Raw genomic sequence first — 19532 nt, forward strand, 5'->3', positions numbered from 1 at the left:
TTTATGAATTTAGCATCATGAACTCAGATTTTGAAATAGTATATAGTAAATGAAACACAGACTATCTGTTAGCAGCTCTCATAAACAGATGAGACAATCAAATAAAACATAATTGCAATAAAATGCTGTGGGTTTCTGAATCAAATTCACAATCCATTGCTACAAATACAAAAATTGATGTGGCTACACACATGTAAATGCACAAAGACACACACACACACACACACACACTTCTCTCTCTCTGTATCCTGTGTTAACACCCTGTATCCTTTGATACAGGGGAAAGAAGTTGTACAAGAAAAGCAGGATGAAGACATGTCTCTTTCTTAGATTTCAAAGCTTTGGTTGAGAAATTCAACATTCAACTTAATTTACTTAGTGAGAAATTACTATTATTACATGAAATGCACTGCTCAGGTGTTTCAGGAATTGTAAACATCATATAGAGCCACAGACTGGATCTTTACTATCATTTGGAGAAAATGAAACAAATATAGAAATACTCAAGGAAGAAAAAGCTGTGTGTCCTTAACAAACCATAATTCAAATGATGAGGCATTTTGTCAGAGAGAGAAAATATCATTTTTCTTTTAAAGATAGAAAATCAGTTTCATGGAATCTGCTCACATTTTCATTCTCATTGTTGACTTTTTACCCACATAAAAAAAAATTGGAAAGAATTGTTAACAATGAGGAAACAATTCTCCCAATATTCCTCTGAAGATAATGCAACGCTTATACTAACTGATTAACTCCCTTTAAGTTTTTCGTATATTTGTTGAATAAAATTAATCAAATTATATTTACAACATTATATTCTTTCTGCTGACTTCATATTTTGTTATAAATGTCTCCTTATATTGTATCTCTAATAATCTTTTTTTTTTTTGAGACGGAATCTTGCTCTGTCATCCAGGCTGGCCACCTCTTGGGCTCAAGCGATTCTCCTGCCCCAGTCTGGTGCCTGCCACAATGCCTGGCTAGTTTTTTTTTGTTTGTTCGTTTGTTTGTCTGTTTTTTGGTAGAGATGGGATTTCACCATGTTAGCCAGACTGGTTTCAAACTCCTGACCTCAGGAGTTTTCCCTCACCCACCCAAATTGCTGGAATTACAGGCATGAGTGACCACACCTGACTCTAATCATCGATTCTAATGATTATAAAATGTTCTCTTTGGGGAATATCGACTTCTTTAGTAATTTCTCTTCTCTTAGGCAAGAGGTTGTTTTGAAATACTTGCTATTATCATTTTAGAACTCAAGTCTTTTTCAAAGCAGTCTTTCCAAATTTGAGACTTTTTCTTAAGAAATAATTCAAGAAATGAAAATACTGTGACAAAATATAGAACTTTGTGACAGTTCTTGGACACTTTAGCAATATATGGCTATTACTTTAAAAATGATTAATATAATTCACAATATTATCAGAAATCCATGGAGAGCATATGCTTCAGTGTACCAGACAGAGCAATGGGCACAACCAAGGTGTCAATTGTTGTGCTACTGTGAGCAGCAGAAAAATAGCAAAAGGGTTCTATCTAATCATTTCAACATGAGAGCAAACTTTTTATTAGGATTTCTTGCTAGTATCAAAATATTCAGCAAAAATTTTGTTTCCTGGGAAATGATATAAAATATCAATAAGTATGATAAAATACACTATCACTATGAAATGCAATAATTACTGCATGAGATAAACAGGGTTTCACAGAAAGATAAAGTCTTTGTTCACAAAGAGTTTCCCAGATTATTTGAATGATATTTAATAAACTTAGAGTTGACCCTTGAACACCATGGTGGTTGGGGTGCCGAGATCCCATGCAGTCAGAAATCAGCGTATAACGTTTGACTTCCTCAAAACTTAGCTGTCAATAGCCTACTGTTGACTAGAAGCCATAATGATAATATTCACCGTTGATTAATGCATATTTTATATGTTATATGTATACTGTATTTTTACACCAAAGTTATCTAAAGGAACGAAAATGTTATTAAGAAAATGAAAAGAAAAATATATTTAATATTCATTAATGGAATACTATATCTAATTAGTGGAAGTGGATCATTATGAGGGTTTTCATCCTCATCATTTTCATGTTGAGTAATCAGAGAGGGAGGAGAAAGAGGAGAGGTTGTTCTTGATGTCTCAGGGGTAGCAGAAGCAGAAGAAAGTCCAATTATAAGTGACTCACAGAGCTCCAACCAGTGTTATTCAAGGGTCAACAGTATATATAGGTCAAAAGCTTTAAAACTGTATTCTCTAATTTTCTAAATAAAATTAAACTACATTACATAAAAAAATTAATAGGAAATTTCTTGGAATTTCAGGCAGGTAAATTGGGGCGGGGGTGCTGGAAACTATATAGTAGATAAATCATTGTACTATTGGATTTCCACATAGTTCAGATATATGATTAACACATATATGATGAGAGAGGCACTGCTTAGAGATGTAGCAGAAAAGGTAGCATAGGGTAGTTCAAGATGGGGCCTGGATGCATGGCTGAATAATCTGTACCGATCATTTACTGACTCAAACATAAAATGAATACTATGAAGAGAAGAGATGAAATGAAATTACATGTACATTCTGAAAGAAGTAAAGATTTCCTGATGGAAAAGTAAAAACAAATAATATTAAAGACACTCCGAGGCACTAAGAAAGAAATTGGCTCTGAGTGAAAGAGAGAGATATTGTCAGCTTAATTATTTATAGTATAAGTCATCTTGATTTTTTTATTACTATAAAATAAATAATAATTTATTATTTATTATAAAATAAATAAATTTAGGGTACATGTGCACAATCTGCAGGTTTGCTACATATGTATGCATGCGCCATGTTGGTGTGCTGCACCCATTAACTCATCATTTAGCATTAGATGTATCTCCTAATGCTGTCCCTCCCCCCTCCCCCCACCCCACAACAGTCCCCGGAGTGTGATGTTCCCCTTCCTGTGTACATGTGTTCTCATTGTTCAATTCCCACCTATGAGTGAGAACATCTGGTGCTTGGTTTTTTGTCCTGGTGATAGTTTACTGAGAATGATGTTTTCCAGTTTCATCCATGTCCCTACAAAGACATGAATTCATCATTTTTTATAGCTGCATAGTATTCCATGGTGTATATGTGCCACATTTTCTTAATCCAGTCTATCATTGTTGGATATTTGGGTTGGTTCCTAGTGTTTACTATTGTGAATAGTGCCGCAATAAGCATACGTGTGCATGTGTCTTTATAGCAGCATGATTTATAGTCTTTTGGGTATATACCCAGTAATGGGATGGCTGGGTCAAATGGTATTTCTAGTTCTAGATCCCTGAGGAATCGCCACACTGACTTCCACAATGGTTGAACTAGTTTACAGTCCCACCAACAGTGTGAAAGTGTTCCTGTTTCTCCACATCCTCTCCAGCACCTGTTGTTTCCTGACTTTTTAATGATGGCCATTCTAACTGGTGTGAGATGGTATCTCATTGCGGTTTTGATTTGCATTTCTCTGATGGCCAGTGATGATGAGCATTTTTTCATGTGTTTTTTGGCTGCATAAATGTCTTCTTTTGAGAAGTGTCTGTTCATGTCCTTTGTCCACTTTTTGATGGGGTTGTTTGTTTTTTTCTTGTAAATTTGTTTGAGTTCATTGTAGATTCTGGATATTAGCCCTTTGTCAGATGAGTAGGTTGCGAAAATTTTCTCCCATTCTGTAGGTTGCCTGTTCACTCTGATGGTAGTTTCTTTTGCTGTGCAGAAGCTCTTTAGTTTAATTAGATCCCATTTGTCAATTTTGGCTTTTGTTGCCATTGCTTTTGGTGTTTTAGACATGAAGTCCTTGCCCATGCCTATGTCCTGAATGTTGTTGCCTAGGTTTTCTTCTAGGGTTTTTATAGTTTCAGGTCTAACATGTAAGTCTTTAATCCATCTTGAATTAATTTTTGCATAAGGTGTAAGGAAGGGATCCAGTTTCAGCTTTCAACATATGGCTAGCCAGTTTTCCCAGCACCATTTATTAAATAGGGAACCCTTTTCCCATTTCTTGTTTTTCTCAGGTTTGTCAAAGATCAGATAATTGGATAAATGGAAAAGCACAGGGCCCTCAGAAATAATGCCAAATATCTACAACTCTCTTGACTCTTTAAAGGTGATATCCTTAAGGGTATAAATTACAATACTTTTTTCTTCAAAATATCAAGTGCCTACTATGTCTTAATAAATATTCTAAGCCAATGCAGAAATGAACAAATGAGACAGATTTTCTTGCTCCTAAATAGTTAATGAGGTCGCAGGGTGAGAAACACAAGTCAACAAGTCAAAATACAACATTGAAAAAGTGAAGCTGGCACAGTGGCTCTGGCCTGTAATACCAGCAGTTCAGGATTCTGAAGCAGCAGGATCACTTGTGCTTAGAAGTTCAAGACCAGCCTCAGCAATAAAGTGAGAGCCTATCTCTAAGAAAAGATAAACAAAATTAGCTGGGGTTGTGGCATGTTCCTGTATTCTCAGACACTGGCTTAGATGAGAGGATTGCTTGAAACTGGGAAGTCAAGGCTGCAGTGAGCTGGTATTGCACCACGCTTAAGCCTGGATGACAGAGCAAGACCCTGTTTTGAAAAAAAAAAATTGTTAGAGTGACACATTGTGATAAGTACTTTAGAGAAAAATACAGCAGGAAAGGAAAATAAAGAAAATATCGGCCGGGCGCGGTGGCTCACGCTTGTAATCCCAGCACGTTGGGAGGCCGAGGCGGGCGGATCACGAGGTCAGGAGATCGAGACCACGGTGAAACCCCGTCTCTACTAAAAAATACAAAAAATTAGCCGGGCGCGGTGGCTGGCGCCTGTAGTCCCAGCTACTCGGAGAGGCTGAGGCGGGAGAATGGCGTGAACCCGGGAGGCGGAGCTTGCAGTGAGCCGAGATTGCGCCACTGCACTCCAGCCTGGGCGACAGAGCGAGACTCCGTCTCAAGAAAAAAAAAAAAAAAAAAAAAAAGAAAATATCATAGAAAAAATTGATTTTTGTTTTGTTTTGTTTTATTTTGTTTTGTTTTTGAGACAGAGTCTTGCTCTGTCACTCAGGCTGGAGTGCAGTGGCCTGATCTCAGCTCACTGCAAGCCCCGCCTCCTGGGTTCACGCCATTCTCCTGCCTCAGGCTCCCGAGCAGCTAGGAGTACAGGTGACCGCCACCACACCAGGCTAATTTTTTTTGTATTCTTAGTAGAGATGGGGTTTCACTGTGTTAGCCAGGATGGTCTCCATCTCCTGACCTCGTGATCCGCCCGCCTCGCCCTCCCAAAGTGCTGGGATTACAGGCATGAGCCACCGCACCCGGCCCAAAATTGATTTTATAATATCATGGTCAGAAAAGACATAGTATAGAATATATTTGGGCAGATACCTAAAGGAGGCTAGAAATGAAGGCAGGTGGCTATTTCATGTATTTCAACTTTTTCCTAGCTTTTTAGGAAGCAATAATTTCATTAAAAAATATCTAAATGTAAACTGATTATTTCTCCACACCATATTTGCCCCCATTGTCTATTATGAAGATTCCGATATAAAGGAGAAGGAATGAGAATAGAGAAAATTGAAGCCCGATCTCAAGGTTGAGAGTAACTTATTTATGATCAGTAAAGTCTCATAATATGTATGGCAATTTAAGCATGGTAGATGAGTGTTATTCCGTGTGAAATGAATCAAAATCTTACTGGGAATACTGAAAGTAAATATGTCAAATGTATGTGGAGACCAGAGACAAGTGCTCTGCTGCTTTTGGCACAGAGCACAAGCAACACTTTAAGGCTTTATTACTTGTTTCTCAATATAAGAGGAGAGGAGAATGTCTACCTATTGACCTCAACAGCATCCTCCTGCAACTAATCATCCTTCATTCCCCTTCTCCCTGAATTCCCTTGACCCGCCCCTCTTCCATTTGATTGGCTCTGTGTACTTGTTAGAATCAGAAGATCTGGGGGAACTGTGGCTTCTGAACATGTACACTAGACTCTACCCATATCCAGCCCTGTGACCCTACAAACGTGCTCGACTGAATTTTCCTCCCATAAAGATACTCTTCCTGCTGAGGTTCTCTCCTCTGCTCCTAGAGCCAAATGGCATCTCCTGTCCTATCCCTGGGTGGCTTAACCCAGGAAAATTCCTGGATCCAAGAGGAGTCAGATAAAGGAACGGTGGCCTTGTGGGTGCTGAGATTCTCATAGAGATAAAGGGGATATCCTGAAATCTAGGGTTTCTTTCTTCCCTTTTCCCTCCCTTACAGCTTCTGCTGCCCTTGGGAGCTTTGCTCTATCTCTCATCCAGCTCAGACTGTTGCTGGGCCTGAGAGTCTTTGCATAGCCAAGGTGGTTCTCGAAGAACTCTTGTCTGCGTGAGGTCTGAGCTCCTTCTCCAGAATCTGCAGCACGGGTTTCCATAACTGCATGAAGATCTGGAGCCACCGGTAACTAGGCAGAGAGTGTTCTCATGTGTCTAACATGGCATGTCACTCCTCTCCATGAGCAGTAGAATAAATGCATTCAGATGAAGCCCTGCCATCATTACTTTGTCAAGTAGAAATACATTTCAGTTTACCTCAGAGCAACATGTCCTACACTACCGTGGCCCAGGGAGATCCTTGAGATGGAGCTTTGTAGACTTTCTCTCCTTTAACCCTTGAGCTGGGATGAGCGATGCCAGGTAATATAGGAGGGAATCTTACATCCTGTGGTTGCCAAGAGGCCCTTGGAATCCTTCATCTGGAGCATGAGGAGCAGGAGAAATGTCCCTTCTGGAGTGGAGGCCGACAGTGTTCTCAGATTAAACTCTTACATTACAATGAAAGTGAATCGCCTGGCCACGGTGGCTCATGCCTGTAATCCCAGCACTTTACTAAACACTCTACTAAAAATGCAAAAAAAAAAAAAAAATTAGCCAGCCATGGCAGTGGGCACCTGTAATCCCAGCTACTTGGGAGGCTGAGGCAGGAGTATTGCTTGAACCTGAGAGGCAGAGGATGCAGTGAGCCGAGATCACTTCACTGCACTCCAGCCTAGGCAAGGCAATAGAGCAAGACTCCATCCAAAAAAAAAAAAACTTCTGTTTTGAAAAGACTTAATCATCATCTATCTTAACACCCCTCTATGCCCCCTGAAATGCAGTCAATTGAAAGAAAGGGGTTGGTCTTCAGAGATTTATATAAGGACACTTCAAATGCCAAGCTCATTCTTCTCCAGAACCCACAGAGTGGCTTTGCGACTGGCCTTGGAGACTTCCAGAAGCTACCAGCACTGCACCCTGAGGCTCTGATCCCTGAACTGAATTCATCTTATTTGTCAGCAGGCTTTGGTGAGAACATAGATATTTTTCTGAGGTAAGTTCAAAATTTCTAGAGTAGGAGCTACTATTAGGTTACAAACCAAAACAAACAAAATTTGGGGACTTTAATTTATCTGCAAACTTAGATTTTTTTTAGATGAAATGATCTCATTTTCTGAGTTTTAAAAACGGCTCCATTTCTTTTTTAAAATTATTCTAAAAATAATCCGTAGGTTTACAAGCTCCATTTACTTAACGTATTTACAAATTAACATTTTTGTCATCTGTCTTGCTACATGTTCCTCAAATTAAGGTTAGGATTAATTTTTTACTCAATGTATTTCTAAGTTATTTGTATAGATTGTAAGCATTTTGCAATAGTTTCCAAATATCTAGTAATTTTTTAATCTCTGTAGATTCTATAAATGGCTTATGGGTGTTGTAATTTATGAGTATAAATGTGTTACATTCTACTGTACCAGTGGTAATGTGCCTGTGTTACAATGTATGACCATATATAGGTAGAGAGTGCCTTGAATGATTTGGGCAAACATTTTTTTCTAAAAAATGGTAAAAGTCTCTTCACAAACTTCAGTCTGCCAAAGAAAACAATAAATGAGTATTTCTGCAGAAAAGTCTCACTGGCAATCATGCAGAAATGTCAGAAATAGAGGGATCATATATTTATACAGTGTAGAAACCAGGATTTAGGTTTTTCATTTCTTTGTTTCTTTGTTTGCTTTGGATAGGGCCACCCAGGCTGGAGTGCAGGGGTGGAAATAAGACTCAGTATTGCCTCTACTTCCCACTTCAAGCAATCCTACAGCCTCATCTCCCACATCTATACACAGCAGCTCTCCTGTGAATAGATGTCTGTTTGTGGCAGGGGGTCAGGGTATTCATGCTGCAGAAGACAAGCTGAAATCGCCCTCCACCCCCATTTCAACCCAACCAAGGGCTCTGGTTCCTTTCCTAAAACTGCCTCTAGTCTTCCCCACCTTTCTCTGTTCCAATCCCCTCTCTAATTGCTGGATGAGGCTGTACTGCTGCACCCAACTGTCTGGCCCCTCAGCATTACATCCCCATACTCGAGGCCTTTATTCATCATCAAAACAGCATGGTACTGGTATAAAAATAGGCACATAGGGCCGGGCGCGGTGGCTCACGCTTGTAATCCCAGCACTTTGGGAGGCCGAGGCGGGCGGATCACGAGGTCAGGAGATCGAGACCACGGTGAAACCCCGTCTCTACTAAAAAATTCAAAAAATTAGCCGGGCGCGGTGGCGGGCGCCTGTAGTCCCAGCTACTCGGAGGCTGAGGCAGGAGAATGGCGTGAACCCGGGAGGCGGAGCTTGCAGTGAGCCGAGATTGCGCCACTGCACTCCAGCCAGGGCGACAGAGCGAGACTCTGTCTCAAAAAAAAAAAAAAAAAATAGGCACATAGGCCAGTGGAACAGAATAGAGAACCCAGAAATGAACCCAAATACTTATAACCAACTGATCTTCGACAAAGCAAACAAAAACATAAAGTGCGGAGAGGACACCCTATTCAACAAATGGTGCTGAGATAATTGGCAAGCCACATGTAGAAGAATGAAACTGGATTTTGTGGCATAGACAAACTTTCTTATTATTATTCAATGAAACACTCCCATAGGACCTACTGGGAAGGTATTTTGCAGATGTAACCAAAGGTCATACTCTTGTAACTAGCAAGTGTACCCAGGTAAGCCTGACTTCATCAGTGAAAGTCCCTTAAAGAAAGACATAGGCATTCCTTGAACAACATTTAAAATAGCAAATGGGACTCTAATCTTCCAATTGCCCCCTACTGACTTTGGACCAAAGCTTTGAAACATGACCATTGTGATCCAGACAGCTGAGGATTTTTCTTCCTAACTGACTTTAACAGGGATCTCATACTTGCTTAGGCAGCCTATCAACTGTGGAAACCAGTTCCTTGCACTTAATTCATATGTGGATCTCCTTAATTATACATATATATTATGGGTTCTGCTTTGATTTTTGAACCCTGACAGACTTTTTGAACCTTGACAGACATAGGGCTGATAGATTTGTCTTCACTGTTCTGACACTCTTGAATATAAGTCTTGTGGGGGCTATTGGCAAAGAATTCCTCTGTCAGAAAATATTTGAGTAGCCGCTTCTGAAATCTCTTTTCTTTTTTAAATTGTCACATGACAACAAAAATATTTGTTATAGAAAGAAAAATGTAGTCCATCCCTATCATTTGGATTCTGTATTTGTGAATCAGCCTACATCTTAAACTTGTGTATAATCCCGAAATTAATTATTATATTGCACATCTAGTCATGGTAGAACATCATGCACCATGTGGAGAAAAGCATTAAAATAATAACTCATATTTCACCCATGAGATTGGCAAAGTTTTGTAAATTCAACAAGAGACTTCAAGTTAGTAGTTATTTGGTTAGTCAGTGATGTCTCTTGGAGTGGTAGAAAACAAAAAAAGTTTTATCTTCCTGTTGGACTTCTCTTCGAATATCCTATAAATGTACTAAAGCAGCATTTAAGGCTGGACAAGGTGGTTTATGCCTGTACTCCCAAGCACTTTGGAAGTCCAAGACCAGAGGATCACTTGAAGACAGGAGTTGGAGAACAGCCTGGGCTACAGAGCCATTCACTGACTCTATGAAAAGTTTTAAAAAACATTAGCCAGGTGAGATGGTGTGCGCCTGTACTCCTAGCTACTTGGGAGGCTGAAGCAGGAGGATCCCTTGAGCCTTGGAATTCAAGGCTGCAGTGAGCTATGATTGTACCACTGCTCTCCACAAGGACACAGTTTCTCTAGAATAAATAAATGCGCCCTTAGAGGAATGCCTGTATCTTGGATGAAACTCAATAAACAGTATAAAATGCATCTTAGTTGATTTCCAGTGTGTGTCTAATCTGATAGGATTTACGTTACATATGATTCATTTCAGTCATGGTTTTTTAAGGAGTGATGATAATTTAATCAGTGGTGCAAAGGTGTGATCTACATACTGCATAAACCTAATCATCTTATTCTCAACCTTTCTCAATACTCCACCCACTTAAAGAGGTGGGTGTGGTCTTCACAGATTCTTATAAAAGGACATAGAAGAGACAAGCTCAGTTTTCTCCAAAGGAGAAGGAGTGCGCTTAGAGGGAGCTGTATTTTGGTGACCTCTGAAATTCGGTACTGCAGTGAATGAGCTCCTGACCTTGAGGAGTACTTAACAGAATTATTTCTGGAAGAATCATCGTGGGAAGCATTCAAAGAACCCAGCAGTGAGTGAAACTTATGTTGATAAAATGATATCTTCTTTCCTTTACAAAATAATAAGAGTGTTAAAAATATCTCATTATCTTAAATCTACACAATGATACCATTTGTAATTCATATTCTTACTATAGATTTTATGAATTATGAGGATACTAATTGTTGTTACTTTGCATTTTCTATCATTCTTCAATATAGTTTTGAAAAAATTGAAATATCTAGTGTTTGCTGCAACCGATATGTATGCATAATGAATACATGGAGTTGATATTTATGCATGTATGTACACATAGGTGTGTGTAAATATATGTGTAATGAGTGTATTAATATTATACAATTGGATTGAGAAGACATTAATGAATGTTAATTAATTCATTCAGCATTTAGACATAACTTTAAATTAGTAAGGTAATGATGAGAGTCTCAAAATAGTGAAACTGAAAAAAATGAGAAAGCTCCCCAAAACATCCTAGTTTGGAAATCAAAACACAATTTTTTGACCAAATAAATATGTAAGATATAATTTGATACGTGATGGTGGTTGCCATCTCGCTTGAGTCTTAATCTTATTAAATGATGAAAAATTCCTTAAAATGACTTAGATGACCTCTGGAGAATATTTACAATTCTAAGATTTTTCATTTCTTTCACTAAAATTCAGCAGTGTTATCAAAGAAAGGAGAGTAAAGAAAAGGACTTAAAATTGCCAAAGACCATAGTTTATGTATTAGTCAGGGCTCTCTAGACAGACAGAATCATGGGATGTATATGTATACATGTAGAGATACATTCATGAGCCATTTCAGCCAACCACAAACCACATATGGTGGTCACATAAGATTATAATACCAGTATGTTTACTGTACCTTTTATGTATTTAAATATGTTTACATACTAAATAATTACCACTGTGTTACAATTGCCTACAGTATACAGTACAGAACATGCTGTACAGTTTTGTAGTCTAGAAGCAGTAGGCTGTACTCCATATCATAGGTGTGTAGCAGGCTATACCACCTAGGTTTGTATAAGTATATGCTATCATGTCAAAACAATAAAATCGCCTGGCTAGGTGCAGTGGCTCATGCCTGTAGTCTCAGCACTTTTGGAGGCTGTGGCGGGCAGATCACTTGAGGCCAGGAGTTCAAGTCCAGCCTGGCCAACGGGGCGAAACCTCATCTCTACTGGAAAAAAAAAAAATGAAAAAATTTGCCGGGTGTATTGGCATGTTCCTGTAATCCCAGGTACTCAGGAGGCTAAGGCAGGAGACTCGCTTGACCCAGGAGGCGGAGGTTGCCGTGAACCGAGATTGCACCACTGCACTCCAGCCTGGGTGACAGAGTGAGTCTCCATCTCAAAAAGTAAATAAATAAAACCTCCTTACACATTTCTCAGAACATGTATCTGTCCTCAAGCTACACATGATTCTACAGGAGAGGAAATTCATCAGGATAATTCGTTTGCTTGATTATGGAGTCTGAGCAGTTCCAAATATAGGCTGTCTTTAAGCTGATGTCCTGAGGATGCCGGTATCTTGACTGAGCTCAAGGCTGAAAGCCTCAGAACCAGCTTCAGGAGAAAGAAAGAGGAAATTGCCTTTTCTCTGGCCTTTTCCTTTTATCTGAGCTACCAGCTGATTGAATGGTGCCCACTCACATTGAGGGATGATGGTCCCACTCAGCTCACCAACTCACATGTCTCTTTCCTCTGGAAACACCTTCACAGACTCACCCAGAAACAATGTTGCACCAGTTCCCTAGGTGTTGGTTAATCTAGCCAGACTGATACCTAAAATTCACCATCACACCATAGAAATATAATTACACCTCTTTAAGTTTCACAAAAATCCTACCATATGTTAGTTCAGAGTTTGGGTATCCCTAGGAGAAGTTAATTTAATCCACGAGAAAATAAAAAGGCCCAATATCTTTAATTATTTTTTCTCTTCTATTCAACCTAAATTGGTTTAATTGCTGTTTTTTATTTGTTTATTTGGTTGGTTGACTGGTTTTTCTATTTTCTTTTGGTTTTGGTTTTTTATTTTACTTTAATTTTATATTATTTTAAGTCCTGAGATAAATGTGCAGGACGTGCAGGCTTGTTATACAGGTAAACATGTGCCATGGTGGTTTGCTGCCCCACTGTTGTGTCTCTCTCTAAAAATACATCATAAGACCCTCTGGCCATCTTCTCGTATTTCTTTGGCCAAGGCAGTTTTTCCCACTCTTTCATACTCATTCAGCAGTTATATGAAAGAAGAATAGGAACAACTACAATTTATTCTAGGCCACTTAGAATCAAACCCAATTTCCAGATCCACATTCAGAAAATGGGAAATTGAAGAGATTAGTATTATGTTACAGACAGGAGCTAGGAGTAGAAGGGGTTGTGAGTCATCTAGTCAGTAATATCTACTATAAAGCCGGGAGACTCTCTCTGTGTGAGATTTTTATTTTTGTTACAGAAGAAATAGTTTGCTGTGCTTTAATGACCACTGTCAAGAGAAGAAACTAGAGCTATCACTTATCTCCACGTGTTCAGAATCTTTTCATCAACCCAGACCCCAAAATGACATGTTGCTCTTTCTTCCTCAGAAACATGAATTCTGGAATCTCGCAAGTCTTCCAGAGGGAACTCACCTGCCCCCTCTGCATGAACTACTTCATAGACCCGGTCACCATAGACTGTGGGCACAGCTTTTGCAGGCCCTGTTTCTACCTCAACTGGCGAGACATCCCAATTCTGACTCAGTGCTTTGAATGCATAAAGTCAACACAGCAGAGTAACCTCAAAACTAACCTTCATTTGAAGAAGATGGCTTCCCTTGCCAGGAAAGCCAGTCTCTGGCTATTCCTGAGCTCTGAGGAGCAAATGTGTGGCACTCACAGGGAGACAAAAAAGATGTTCTGTGAAGTGGACAAGAGCCTGCTCTGTTCGCTATGCTCCAGCTCTCAGGAGCACCGGGATCACAGACACTGTCCCGTTGAGTGGGCTGCTGAGGAACACCGGGTAAGTGATGCCTCTGAAGGTCTATTTCTATTAAGGACACATGAAATTCCTGTGGGCCTATTTTCTTGGAGATTGGGTAAAGCCAACTCTGCGTCCCTTTAAGCAACTCTCTTTTGGGCTTTCTTAGCTTCAAACCTCTGAGATTTGATGAAGATGAAGGGAAATAGAAGAAATGCCATTTCCTAGGGACTTACTTGTCCCTCATTCTGGGCCCCCTCCCTATGAAACGGTCTGCATGTTACTTTATTGTCTTCACTGGTGCTTCAATTTGTGGCTCTTTTGCAGGAGAAGCTTTTAAAGCAAATGCAGTCTTTATGGGGAAAAGCTCGTGAAAATCAGAGAAACCTGAACGTGGAAACCACCAGAATCAGCCACTGGAAGGTTAGTCCTGTACTACGCTACCTTCTCCAGGAACTTAGGGTGGGCAAATGGGTGACTCTTAAAATAGGAACTTGATATCAAACCATAATGTTTCTGGGAGTCCATTAAAAAAAAAAAAGAAAACATTGAGAAAAACTGACCTCATTTCTTATGTAGAATAGTATGACTGTTAGATGGGATTTCTAACAAAACCATTGATGTTACCCAAAGCATGCTGGTTTGTTTTCATACAAACCTGTAGCTATACACCAACAGATACAAGAAATTGGGCCATCTCACAGCGTTCTATATGTGCTGGTTGGATATGCTGGGCATAAGAGTTATTTGACAGTCATGGAAAGCTCAAGTGAACCTTCTGAGCCTGGGTCAGCATTAATCTGAATGCTGGTGGACAAGTAGTATTTGGAATTGCATGGAAAATTTGAGGCAGAAAGAGTGACAGGGAAAATCTAGGGCAACCATGAAATTAAGAATCTAAACTAGTTAATATTGAATAATACATAACATGATGAGAAAAGTGGTGAGAAATACGGATTTGTGTCTTGAGGGAGACATGCAAACATGCCCAAAATGTAGGAACTAGTATCTAAATATAAGGAGAACTCTGAGGACTTCAGAGAAATATTAAAAATGATTTTCTCTTTGTGGATGTATACTCTGAGGGTATGATAGCTAATATTAGTGTGTTGAAAAGTATTTCATAAGAACCTAGTCTATGTTGAACATTAAATTAGAAAATCTGCTAGTATAGAAGAAAGAAATCATCTTTGTCCTCACAAATCATACAATCCAAATGAGAGAGGCAAAAATGGTCAACATGCAAGTATGTGCAATACATGATGTGTTCGAGTGTGGTAGGTTTTTTGTTGGAGAATAATCAAGCAGGGAAGTAGAAAAGGACAATAGAGGCCAGAAACTGGAGATTAGTGTCTGAGTTTTAAATAGGGTGGTCAGAAAAAAGACTCACTGAAAGATTCAAATTGAACAAAGTTTTGAAGAGGAAGGAGAGCACGAAAGTGTCTATGGATATATATGTGGACCATGAGTGTGTATATATGTATATGTATATGTGTGTGTGTGTGTAAAAATCTAGTTGGAGAGAACAGCATATGCAGTAATTTTGAGTTTGTGTATATTTGGAGGCCCGGGGAACCACAAAGAAGTCTGTGTTTCAGATTGGGATGACTTAGAAAAAGAATTGAAGGAAATGAACTCAGGGAGACAAAGGTGGCCAAATCATAAACGCAGCCTTATTAGGATAGGTTTTGCTGGGCAAAATGCATTTAGCTGGACATGTTAGTCTAAGGTCATTTCATATATAATGAGTTTAACCAACTTGTTGTGTATCTCAGAAACAGAAATAATTATTTCCTTTCTAGTAACTATAGCTCTATACTCCAACTCTTAAGCATGAACTGTTCTTACTTTTCCATAAATATGGATTGGAATAGAGAAATTCAAATTGTGTTTTGTTTTTATTTCCAACTATCCTAGAACACACATTATCTTGAATAAATTTAATGTAATTGGTCAGATACATCTATGTTGATCTTTATGCAGAAAGAAAGGAAAGGAAAAAAAATTGTGGATTCTAAGAACTGGCAAGACTGAGGTTTAAACTATTGGGTGTTTGAGAGACAAAGGGAATCAGTGAGGTTTAATAGGAGATGGATAAATACATTTCTCTTTTGACTAACCCATTATCACTGCAGGATTATGTGAATGTAAGGCTAGAAGCTATTAGAGCTGAGTATCAGAAGATGCCTGCATGTCATCATGAGGAAGAAAAACAGAATTTGGAGATGCTGAAAAAGAAGGGGAGAGATATTTTTCATCAACTGCACTTAAGTAAAGCCAAAATGGCTCATAGGAGGGAGATTTTAAGAGGAACGTATGAGGAGCTGATGAAAATGTGCCATAAACCAGATGTGGAGCTACTTCAGGTACAAACTCACAATGTGGTTTCAGGTTTCTGACTATTCACATGTATAAGTATTTTCCTCATGGCTGAAATCCATCTCCCTACCTTTATTTCCATGATGTGTTTCCAAAAACACATTCGCATAACTAATGCTACTTTATTGGGAGAGTAGAGCCCCGCCATGGGATTCTACCAGGCCAAAGATCCCTCCTACTTTATCCACCAGCCACAAAACTTTGTGGAATGGTCAAGGTAACAGCCCCAATAACTATTCCCCAGCTAGGTCAATAATACATTTTGGGTTGTCAAACGTGTATAAAATATTGAGTGATTCATTTACATTTAGGTTAATTTGAGGACATTGCAAGATCAGAAGTTTTGGGAATCTAGGCTCACATTAATATTATTTTGGGATCCACTCATTTGGGTAATAGGTTCTGGGAAAGATGACTGAGTAGGTTATTCGAGCTTACCACGGAGCACAGACTCTATGGGCCTCTTCTCCCTTCACTTCTTTAGAGAATGTCTTCAAGACTCAGACCTTCCCAGGACATTAATTAGTGACAATACGACTGACTGGGTTTTTCATTACAGAAGAAATAGAAAATGCTTTGCAGAAGAGAAGATGGTAGGGAAATAATATCTTGAGGAACTGACTCCAGATTTCACACTGAACTTAATGAAAGATGCATCTTGTGAACTGCACTAAATCTTTCTATTTTTTTGTTTTTTTACAGGCTTTTGGAGACATATTATACAGGTGAGTGTGTACCTGGATTTTAGCGTATGTTCTTTCGGTTTCAACGAATATCAAAGTAGGCTCTACCAAAGTCATGGCATAAATGATTAAGATATTGATTGATACTACTTTATTTTTTTTTCGCATCTACTTTTGTTCCCACACCAGAAAAGACAAGACCACTAAGTAAATAAATACATACATAAATAGTGAAATAAAATTTTAAAAAAATGTTTATTCCTGATTTTGTTTTATTGCTTAAAAGCCTGCATAGGTGAAAGATGAAGTTTTGTTTTGTGGATGGTGAGAAAGTCACCAGAGGAAGCAGGAGAGAAGTGGGGGAAGTATTTTAGCAGTGAAAAAGTTGATGATTTGTTGTTCATACCTACATACATATATATATATACAGTTAACAGTTCTGAAAAATAGATTGAAAAAACTGTGGAGTGTTAGAACTGTGTAAGTCTCTAGGAAAGCTTGTTTCTAAAAGGCAGGTCTAGCTGCCTAGAACAAGTTTCACATCCTTTATCTTGAAAAGGAAGCAGCAGATGCAGCAGGCTCCCCAGAACCCCGCTATTTCAGACAAAGATGTCAGGGGAGTCTACCAAGAAGTGGAACTCAGAATTTCATTTCTGAATATTCTCAAGGCCATAAGGCTAAGGAACCTTACACATTTGGGGCAAAAAAGAAGAAAGATCAGACTGAATTCTGACTCAGACTCTCCCACTATGCTTTAAAATATGGAAACTGTAAATAGGAATTAATTTCAAAAAGAAAGTAATTTTTGAATTATCAAATTTGTGGGTTCAAAGGATTCTCATGAAATGTCTTTTAAATGCAAATAGTGACTTTTATTTATTTTATGGCTGTAGATGTTGTAACTGCAGGTTTTTCCTTGCAGGAGTGAGTGCGTGCTGCTGCATATGCCCCAGCCTCTGAATCTAGAGCTCAGGGCGGGGCCCATCACTGGACTGAGGGACAGGCTCAACCAATTCCGAGGTAAGTCTCCAACCACAGGCAGCACTCCCACTATCTAAATATTATTATTGTTAAGATCACATATTTCACCCTTTATCAAATATTTTACTTCTTTATAGACATAAGTGAACAATATAGTCATGCAACCCTTTTGTATCTGTGTCTGTATAGTCAGATTTATAGCATTAAGTTTGAAAGATAGTGAAAAACAAATGCATGATGGCCTCATATGTACTGAGTAATGTAACGGGAAAAAGGAGCAGTGTAGCAAATTTTAAAAAGGAGCAGATGGAACAATGCTCAGAATGAAGGTGAGTTATTTAATGTTAAATACAAAATTTTACATTTCTTTAGTGTATTCATTTGAACAGCTAAGAACTCTTCTTTGGGGGAATATAGTTTACTGGAGATTCCTGGGGTTTTTTAATTTTTTAAATGGATATATATTGTGTATTTCCAAGAAAATGAGTTAATGGGTAAAAATAAAAAGTAGAAATCATTTTGTGAATACAAGTAAAATTACAAACCAAAAGAAGTTCAGTTTAATTGCAATATGAAAAGCTACATGTGAAGTCTAAAATCCAGCTTCAGCCCCAAGTTAGCAATGGAGGGCCACAGAGAGACTGGTAAAAGATTTTGCAGAAATCTGCTTTAAATTATCACTTATGACATGTACTTATGGATTTTTATCCAGTTATCTAGAGCAGTTCTTGAGTAACTGAAAATCTTCACATTCTTTCCAAAATGATAGCACTAGTTTTTAAGAATAAGAAACATTTCTAAATAATGATATTGATAACAGCATAGCATTTAGGGCATATAATGTGCAAATTTTGCTTTGAAAATTGGATTGAAAGAAGTTGGTCTTACATTTGGCTCTCAGTGTGTAAGTTTTCGAAACACTTTTAATATCTGTGGTTAGTGTTTTGTTTGTCTTGTAGATAATATTAATCATCTCTATACTTTTTTAGAATTTACAAGCAAAAATGTCCTTGTGACTTTATGTTTCCTGGTAAATTAACTCCTTGATAGAACAATTTTTGCTTATTTACACATGTCTATACATGTTTTCTTTCTTCTTATTTGTTTATTTATTTTGCAGTGGATATTACTCTGCATCATAATGAAGCCAACAGTCATATCTTTCGATGTGGAGATTTGAGAAGCATTTGTATTGGATGTGACCGTCAAAATGCACCCCGTATCACTGCAACACCTACAAGTTTTCTTGCATGGGGTGCTCAGACTTTCACCTCCGGCAAATATTACTGGGAGGCCCATGTGGGGGACTCTTGGAATTGGGCTTTTGGTGTCTGTAATAAGTATTGGCAAGGGAAGAATTGGAATGGCAATATATATGGAGAGGAGGGACTCTTTAGTCTTGGGTGTGTTAAGAACGACATTCAGTGCAGTCTCTTTACCACCTTCCCAATTACACTGCAATATGTCCGAAGACCTACCAGCCACGTAGGATTATTCCTGGATTGTGAAGCTAGAACTGTGAGCTTTGTTGATGTTAATCAAAGCTCCCCTATATACACCATCCCTAATTGCTCCTTCTCACCTCCTCTCGGGCCTGTCTTTTGCTGTATTCACCTCTGACCAGAGACAAATCAGAAATGTGTTCATCTGCTGTGAGAATCCCTTTATCCCAGAAAGCCCTCTTCCTTGTGCCTTATCAAACAGGACAAATAGTTTCTGTTCTATGTCTTGAATTGCATTCTAATGTTATTAAAACTCATTTATTGTGTTACTATTAAATGCGGTAAAAACACTAAAAGTATATGTATTGGTTCTTCATTAATTAATTTCTGAAAAATCATTATTCATGATCATGGCATAAAATATATTCTCTGTTTTCTTTTTTCTTCACTTCTGACTGCCACTGAGTGAAATAATAGATGACAGACATGT

The 19532-nt window shown here is 38.5% G+C and overlaps 1 protein-coding gene across 2 annotated transcripts; it reads left to right on the forward strand.

Annotated features, from left to right (window-relative positions):
- The first annotated feature begins 13184 nt into the window (after positions 1-13184).
- LOC129483975 (tripartite motif-containing protein 49D-like) lies at positions 13185-19220 on the forward strand. 2 transcript variants are annotated; one of them, XM_055281386.1, is made up of 6 exons: positions 13189-13599; positions 13885-13980; positions 15693-15923; positions 16639-16661; positions 17542-17639; positions 18721-19220. In XM_055281386.1, exons 1-6 carry the CDS (start codon positions 13189-13191, stop codon positions 19218-19220), a joined length of 1359 nt encoding a protein of 452 aa, XP_055137361.1. The 2 variants fall into 2 exon arrangements, with proteins under 2 accessions (XP_063497874.1, XP_055137361.1); XM_063641804.1 differs by lacking the exon at positions 15693-15923 and having other exon boundaries at positions 13185-13599.
- The last annotated feature ends 312 nt before the right edge of the window (positions 19221-19532 follow it).

The sequence above is a fragment of the Symphalangus syndactylus genome, chromosome 6, assembly GCF_028878055.3.
Source record: "Symphalangus syndactylus isolate Jambi chromosome 6, NHGRI_mSymSyn1-v2.1_pri, whole genome shotgun sequence".
In the NCBI taxonomy this organism is placed as follows: Eukaryota; Metazoa; Chordata; class Mammalia; order Primates; family Hylobatidae; genus Symphalangus; species Symphalangus syndactylus.

Bases quoted from the DNA above. Each gene is read 5' to 3' on its own strand.
- LOC129483975 (XM_055281386.1), top strand. From the start codon at position 13,189: ATGAATTCTGGAATCTCGCAAGTCTTCCAGAGGGAACTCACCTGCCCC. The intron at 13,600-13,884 runs GTAAGTGATGCC...GCTCTTTTGCAG, and splicing joins GGGCTGCTGAGGAACACCGG to GAGAAGCTTTTAAAGCAAAT. The intron at 13,981-15,692 runs GTTAGTCCTGTA...TTATCACTGCAG, and splicing joins CCAGAATCAGCCACTGGAAG to GATTATGTGAATGTAAGGCT.